The sequence below is a fragment of the Malus sylvestris genome, chromosome 11 (genome assembly GCF_916048215.2).
Source record: "Malus sylvestris chromosome 11, drMalSylv7.2, whole genome shotgun sequence".
Lineage (NCBI taxonomy): Eukaryota > Viridiplantae > Streptophyta > Magnoliopsida > Rosales > Rosaceae > Malus > Malus sylvestris.
In genome coordinates this window covers 31,288,733-31,296,962 of record NC_062270.1, presented here as the reverse complement: position 1 = coordinate 31,296,962, position 8,230 = coordinate 31,288,733, and the positions used below count along the sequence as shown (strand labels likewise).

The window sequence follows — 8,230 nt, the reverse complement described above, 5'->3', positions numbered from 1 at the left end:
AGGTATAAAAAAAAGCTGGGAGCTTTTTTGTGTTTGATAAACTTTCAACTTCAATTTTTTTTTTCACAGGTTTGGGTGAAAAAAAAAGCTAAAAAACTGAAGTAGCAAAAGGCAACTTTGAAAAACCGGCTTTTCAGCTTCTACGCAAACCTCTTTTCTAAGAGGTGTTGAGCGCTTAAAGAAACTTTCATGTACCCAAAATGACCTTAAGCAATTAAATAATTTACAATCACACAAGATGCTTTTATCATCTTCCATTTTTTTCAATGAGCTGTTTCGGAATCCGTCAGAGTCGAGGCGATGATGCAGCGGGCAAGATTGCACCAACCTTCTCTGTCCACGGCGGCACCAGATGCCTCTCTAGATGGTAATATCCAGTCTACCTCCGATGGTAATATCCCCACAACCCAATTGAACTAACAAAATCCCAGATGGAATTACCAACTATCTGAAGCTCAAACATTCACCTTCCATGCCGAGACTAGATATTTTTTTGAGGTCGTTCAAGATCGTGAGGCCGTACTTCAAGACCTTGGAGCGGCGGACCTTGAGCTTTTGGACCAAGCAAAGCTATCCCAGCCCCTCCTCCATTATTGACTTGGTTTTTGAACCTGCGATCTAACCCGCCAACGAAAAATATCGCATGGAAAGAGGAAGATTAGAAAGAAAATGTGAAATGGGTTAGAGCTGCGGAAAGGATGAGAACGGGAAAGAAAAGAGAGCAATGTGAGAGAAAGTGGGTTTGAGAGATGCTTCTAGAAAAATGTGGACTGATTTTAATTATGATAATAAAACATAAAAAGATAGGGATTTTAAATAATAAATTAGTTTAATTTTTTTTTTTAAATAACCATTAGTGTTGGGGATGTTTATGATAAAGAGTAATAGTTGTATAGTAAATAGATATTATAAATGTTGGATTACATGTTGAATGTTGGATTATGATTTCTTATTAAACGTTGAATTATATGTTTAAAATAAAGTTTACAAATATTTTTCTTTTAAAAATAAAATATATTTAGTAATTCACTTTCATTTGTTAAGAAAATTAAATTAATGGCACATATAGTATTATACCATTTTTGGTCATTTCACAGTCATAGCTGTTTTACATAAAAATTTACTAAACACTATAATACTGTTTTTTTCTTCCAAAAGCATTTTTACAAAAAAATTTACCAAACATTCTGCTGCTTATTCTCACAGCACAGTAAAAACAGTTTTTTTTTCAAAGCTTAACAATATCAAACCAACCCTAAGAAAGATGTCAAGTTGCCCTTCAAGCTGACGTCAATTACCACCATAAAACGTTTTTAATTCCAGAGCAGACAAGGTCAGTAGACAGACTTACCAACCCAAAAAGTGATACGTAGGTGTTCTTATTTACCTCTACTCGCTCCCATTAACCGACAGCTGTCACTCAAACTAACAAACCCCGAAACCGGTGCCCACATCCAGCTCGTATAGTACGTATACCATCTAATCAAAACTTGTGCGCGTGAAACTCAACCAAAGCCCACTGTCCTACCTTTCACATAATTTTAAATTTAATTTTAATAATTAATTAATTTATTTATATCTCTCTGTAATCCCCAATTTTCCGTTTTCCCAAACAGAGTTATATCTTGTAAACGCGAGAGAGAGGTCGGGAGAGCTCGCTCAGGCTTATCTGATATTTGGGGTTAGGGTTTTTTCTCGATCCGACTTGCCAATTCCAAAACCCTAATTATCGGATCAGGTAATTCGCCCTTCGATTCCCCTCGATTCTGTTCGTCTCTGTTTTAGGGTTTTGATGGTTTAATTTCTGGTCTGAATTTTAGGGGTTTTGTATAAATTCGAGATCTTTGCTTGGTTTGTTTTTAAATTGATAATATTCTGAGAGTGTAGAACTAATTTTTATTGTTTGCAAGATGAATTTTTAAATTTTCACTCCCTGATCTGGAAAAACAAATGTAAATTAAGTTCTTTTTGGTGTTCTGATCTTTTATTTTTCCAGTAAATTACTCGAAAAATATATTATTATCATATTTGATTAGATGAAGCCGAAAAGTTTGGTGCTTTTTTAGTACCCTCGTTTTGTTTTTGGGTGTCAATTTTTATTTTTTCCTAGGGCGAGATTGCAATTGATTTGATATAAATTTTGTTTAACCCCCTTATGGTTACACAGTTGATGATTGTGGATGAGTTGCGAAACTTCTTTTGGATTATGTGATCTGTGCCTGTTATGTTGTTCTTATCTTGATTATATTTGATTGAGGTCATGATGATTTATCGGTTTTTTTTTAAAATATGATCCAGGTCTGAGCATTCTGTTTAGCAGGCCCGCTTAGTTGAATCAGCTAAGTTTCATGTCTGACATCGACGTACAGCTTCCCACTGCCTTTGGTATGTTTTCTGTTAATTCATAACTCATTTGAGTGTGTTTGTGCGCTTGAATGCATGCATGTGTACCTAGATGCCCGAGAGATCATATTTTTAATTGAATTCAATTGGATAAGTTTTTTAATTGAAAACCTGGGTACCTAGATGCTCGAGAGATCATTTTCAGTCATCGATACAGTACTGTTGTAATTTAGTAGTTGTGCAGTTTGAGAATTGGTGTGTAGTTGTTTCTTCAGCAACCTGACCAACCTGATCTACTCACCAAGCTAAACTGCTTATCTGGGCGTTATTGACAACCTAAATGTTTTGGTTAGGTTTGGCTTTGCTATAATTCATATGAATCTGAAGTCGTTAGTTCAGGTGTTAGGAACATGATCTATAAGATCTGATTTAACGACCTGGAGCAATATGCATATCTACTGGTGAAAATATAAGGTTGTGAGTGTGGGGATTTGAACTGTAGGCATAGAAGTTATTGTTTACTGTTGCTTCTTAGCCTCTTCTCTGTTAGTCTGTCATTTTCATTTTTATATGTTTTAATCACAGCAGAGACGAGTGCATCAAATCCCACATTCACTTGGATACATCGCTTTTCCTAGAACTTATGAAAAGTGATGGTAGGCTACTCCATTTTAATTTATTGGACTTTTACTCCAAGGTATATAGATGTGATCATGTGACTCTAGTTGGATGACACTTGCCTTATCATTATACATCAAGTGAGAGAGCATACCCTTTTATGAATCTGAATTATGCCCAAAAACTAAACAATTTCACGGCTTGGTACGTGAGAGAACAATGATACGAATCAATCTATTTTTAAGGAGTTATACTCTCATAGAAGGCTACCCCCTTTATTTTTCTCTCACAGTTCTCTTGATTGTTGATGATTTCCGTGCACGTTCATAGTTGGAAACGAAAAAATTCTGATTCAATGAGCCTTCAGAGTGCGAAACGAGCGTGTAGAAAATTTGGTAGTGGCCATGGAAAAAATCTCACGTAGATGACGTTTTCACTATTTGGATACTAGATTAGTGCTTTATATTTTTCATGAGATATGAGCATTTATTGTTACCTTGTTTGTCTCTCATCCTTTCTTATGCGTCCCTCCATTTATCTAATGGAATTTCTATTTCTTGGGTTCAGATCCCTTTGCCGAGGCAACTGCTGAGGACTCTGGTGCTGGGACAAAAGAGTATGTGCACATCCGTGTACAGCAACGCAATGGCAGGAAAAGCCTGACTACTGTGCAGGGACTGAAGAAAGAGTTCAGTTACAACAAGATACTCAAAGACCTTAAGAAGGAGTTTTGCTGCAATGGTACTGTTGTCCAGGACCCAGAACTAGGGCAGGTGCGTGCTTAACGGTAAAATCTATAATTTAGTTTCCAATACACACCCCCTAAATGTCGTCTTGCTGTTGGTCTGCAGGTCATTCAACTTCAAGGTGATCAGCGTAAGAATGTATCTTCGTTTCTAGTCCAGGTATTTACGCACTCCACCACATAATGGTTTGATGATGTTAAATGTTCTGTATGTCGTATTTTAAAATTGTCAAAGTTGCTGCCTTGATGATTCCATTAGAGGGTCTTATAATGCACAATTTGGAGGAGTCTGGACCTGATGCACATTTTTGTTTTCTACAGGCTGGGATTGTGAAGAAAGATAATATCAAAATTCACGGTTTCTGAGCCGTTGCAGTAACTTCGTTCTCTGCAGAATGAGTCTCTCTGAACCCTCAGTTGAGAACTTTGTTATCTGAATATTATATCATCTATAAGCTAGTCTGCTATGCGAATCGTGTTTACGGTGTCTTCTAAGTTTAAAAAAACTCTCTGATGTGGGATACTTATGGAGTGTATGACAATTTGTGGCTGTCTTGATTTCAATGTCTATAAAGATATCATGTTTTTACCTAGATTTCTTTCACATGTAAATTATTTACTGTGAAGGATATAACAAATAAATATGAATTTTTTTTATGGTGATGCACTCGTAATTTTGTGCACCTTCGTGAGTTCGGAGTGCATCACCACTATATGACCCACTGCCAAACCCACCCAAAACACCATCTTGGTAACCTAGACCTGATGTTACATGCCCCATCCCCCCTCTCCAGATTTCCCGGTCCCGTTGAGCCACCCCTGAACCATTAGCATGCACTTCCCCAGCCGCCCCTTGTCCCCTCTCTGAACCCATGAGCACCCACTTCCCCGCCCACCCATACTCGCCACTGTATCTGAAAACCTGAAGATTAACCCAATCTGGAAAGCATTTTTTACATCAAATTGGCATGGCGGCCAATCCAAGTTTGAGGCAAGAGATAAGATGACACAAATAGTGTTTATCTTAGCTATTAGAGCAAATGTATCCAAGTAATCAACTCCATATGTTTGAGTATAACCCCTTGTTACAAGTCGGGCCTTACAACTCTTGATAGATCCGTTGAGTTTGTGCTTGACTATAAACACCCACCTACATCCAACAGTCCTCTTCTTCTTAGGACGGTTCACCATGTCCCAAGTAGCATTCTTTTGTAAAGGCTAGATGAGACTTTGGAAGACGGTGATAGGACACATAATTAGAGATAGGATAGTCAACACAGTTACCAGAAGATAAACAAAGATGATCCGGTTTATTTTTAACACATGAAGGATATCTCTGCTCATGACCTTCGCTAATTGGTACCATAAAAAGAGGTTCTAAATTATCAACGTTAGATTCAAAAGGATCAGTAGATAACGGATACGAATAAGGGAATTGTACCTCAGATTGTACTGCTGCAAGTGCATTCTCATGAGAAGCCGATCATTGGAATTGAAGGGTGACTTCGGGAGAGAGATTTGCTCCAGACTCAACTGGTACTGTTGTAGGCTACTCCTGCCTTCTCTAGTAAGTTTTGTAGACAACCAGACCCTTAATAACAGGAAGGGATTGGGTAGGCTCAATGTCTTCTACAGTCAAGGGCAATTCCCCTGAATGGTTAATCTCAAAGTCTACCAAATTCTCACCTTCACAACCTGGATTCCCCCCCCAATGGGAGAATTTGATGCTCCCCCTGAAAAATAGTGTCTTGTTCATGAAACTCAACATCGATGGAAATGTAAAATTTCTCGGAGGGAGGATGGAAGCACTTGTATCCTTTTTGAGTGGAAGAATATCCCAAAAACACACATTTCAGTGCCCTTGGATCCAGCTTATCCCGATGTAGTGAGTTTATGTGAGCGTAACATATACAACCAAAGACCTCAGGAGTTATATTAAGAACGCCAGAGATAGAGAGAAAGGTAGACAACACTTGAAGAGGTGTTTGATACTCTAAGACATGAGATGGCATTCGATTTTATAAGAAAGGCACTGTCATTACAGCATCACCGCAAAATCTTTTTGGAACATTTGTAGTGAAACAAAGGGATCTGGCCACCTCAAGTAGATGAAGATTCTTACGCTCCGTTATACCATTTTGTTGAGGGGTATAGGGACAAGTCATTTGGTGGACAACCCCATGCTCTAAGGATAAATCTGTAAGAGGCTTATTGAGATATTTATTTCCATTATCTTACCGAAAAACCTGAATCTAAGCATTAAACTGAGTGCAAACCGGTTTGTAAAATCTGGGAATGATAGAGGCCGCATCAATTTTTTACTTCATTAGATAAATCCAACAAACTATTGTGCTATCATCAATACATGAAACAAACCACTTAGCAGCAGAAGCAGCAGAAGTAGAGAAAGGGCCCCAAACATCGGTGTTAACTATTGAAAAAGGCTTCCCACTTTTATTTAAAAGAAGATTGAAAGGTAACACGATGATTTTTAGCTAAAATGCAATGTTCACAATGCAAGCTAGACAACAAGGCCTTCGAAAATAAACTAGGAAATAAGCGTTCCAAGTACAAAAAAGACGGATGTCCTAGACAATGATGCCATAACAAAATCTTCTCCCTTTTTCATTGCATGATCACCATCTACCTGGAATACATGGCCAGCAAGAATTGAAGATTCACCAGTCTCCTCCAAGTAATACTCATCACCCCTCACCTTGCCAATTCCAGTCATTTTCTTCGTAAAAATGGCCTGAAAGGCACACTGAGTTTCAAAGAAGGTTACAGAACACTTTAATTGTTTTATAATTTGACGACTAGAAAGCAAGTTATTTGAGAGAGAGAACATATAAAACAGAGGATAATGAAAGCATTGGAGTAAAAGAAAGAGAACCAGCTCCTTCAACAGGAGTAAGATCACCATTGGCGATTCTAACCGAACTTCGATGAGGTTTAGTTAAAGATTCAAACCTAGAAGGTTCACTAGTCATGTGATCAGTGGCTCCTGAATAAATGATCCAGGGCTTATTAGATTTAGAAGTAAAGGCAGACCTAATATTACCGGCAGTAGTAGAAATATGTGAAACTTGGGAGGTGGTGGCTGGTGTTGAATCAAAGGATTTTTTTTCTTATCCTTGCGGGCAGCCTGTTTCAATTTGAAACATTCTGGATATACAACCAATTTCCAGCAATTTTCTTCACGTCTGGTTTATTACAGTAAGTGCAGGTTTTCTGAAAAGGGCAGAAGAGAACTGTTGAGCGCTTGAAACAACCAATTGGTGAAGATGTTTCTTGGCTAAGGTAGATGCCTCAGAGCTACCACCAGTAGCCATGGTAACTTGATGTTGAGCCTCCCTACAGACCATTGCATATACTTAGTTAAGATCAGGGAGAGAGGCGGTAGCCAAAACTCGACTACAAACTTGTCATATCTGACATGTTTGCAGCGGAATTACTGGAGCTGAGTTACTGGTGCAGTAAGCAGTCAGCAGCACAGAACAAGTGTTTAGAGGTAGACGTAACACTCACCAATGTTTGTGTACCCTTGGTGAAGAAGATAGAAATCAGCAGCAGCATGGTACGAAAGCAAAAACAGATTGTTTGCTTAAAATTATAAATCTGCAGTTGCAGTAAGAGAGCAAACAAGATTGTTTTGCTCTAATACCAAAGTTAAAATCAGAGTAGTTCCTCTTCATTGTATAATTCTCTAATTGGAGGATATATACAGCAATACAAACTATCTAGATCAAGTATGAAACCAAATACAATAATTCAAATATGATTGCTATGAATTTAGTACTTGGAATTATCAATTACATGGTATTTCTTGTCTGATCTTTAGTCAAGATTTCTGCTCCAAGTAATATCAGCCAACAGCTTCCAAGGAATTTTACCCAAAAATATTGATCCATTATCTTGAAGCATGATTCGATGATATTTATTAAAATCATACATTTCAAATGCAAATGAACATTTAACACGCACATAAACAAAATGACACATACTTATTTTGTTTAGGGAATACTAACATGACAACATATACTTATTGAGAGGATTTGGTTAATATCCTAGTTCTTTTCCTCTCCTCTTTCATGTTTGGATTGCTCAAAAGATTGGTAACGAATATTGGAGTATAATGATTTAGATTATGACACGTGTCACGTAAGTTTAGCCTATTTAGGAAATAAACCAATGCAAATGAATGAATACTTGAGCAAACATTGAGGAATTTATCTTTCTTATTTTGTTTTTGTTTGGTTCTTTCTGTTTCATACTTTGATTTGGTTAGTTTAATAGAAAGCGGATGAAAAGGGTTCGAAGTAAGGTGTTTAAGTAGAAATGTTTCCCCCAACAACTTATTAAAAATCATAAATTCTTCATAAAAATTGTACAATTCACATTTGCGTTCTTTCATTTTCTCTAGTTGCATGTAACAACTAACAAGACCCATCACCCGAAAAAAAAATAAAAAATGAAAAAGGGTGTATGCATTTGTTATGAAAGATTCATATTTTTTATAGGGCA

At 37.3% G+C, this 8,230-nt stretch overlaps 1 protein-coding gene across 1 annotated transcript; it reads left to right on the top strand.

The window, feature by feature from the left end:
* The first annotated feature begins 1,577 nt into the window (after positions 1 to 1,577).
* LOC126589532 (protein translation factor SUI1 homolog 2-like) lies at positions 1,578 to 4,299 on the top strand. The gene is made up of 5 exons (XM_050254850.1): positions 1,578 to 1,738; positions 2,299 to 2,385; positions 3,529 to 3,734; positions 3,813 to 3,866; positions 4,028 to 4,299. The coding sequence occupies exons 2-5, from the start codon at positions 2,349 to 2,351 to the stop codon at positions 4,070 to 4,072; spliced, it is 342 nt and encodes a 113-aa protein (XP_050110807.1). The 5' UTR covers positions 1,578 to 1,738; positions 2,299 to 2,348; the 3' UTR covers positions 4,073 to 4,299.
* The last annotated feature ends 3,931 nt before the right edge of the window (positions 4,300 to 8,230 follow it).

What these genes read in the sequence shown, in the direction of transcription:
- LOC126589532 (XM_050254850.1), top strand. Translation starts at nt 2,349, where the DNA reads ATGTCTGACATCGACGTACAGCTTCCCACTGCCTTTG. An exon ending in ACAGCTTCCCACTGCCTTTG is followed by an intron (nt 2,386 to 3,528) that starts GTATGTTTTCTG and finishes TCTTGGGTTCAG; the next exon opens with ATCCCTTTGCCGAGGCAACT. An exon ending in AGGACCCAGAACTAGGGCAG is followed by an intron (nt 3,735 to 3,812) that starts GTGCGTGCTTAA and finishes GTTGGTCTGCAG; the next exon opens with GTCATTCAACTTCAAGGTGA.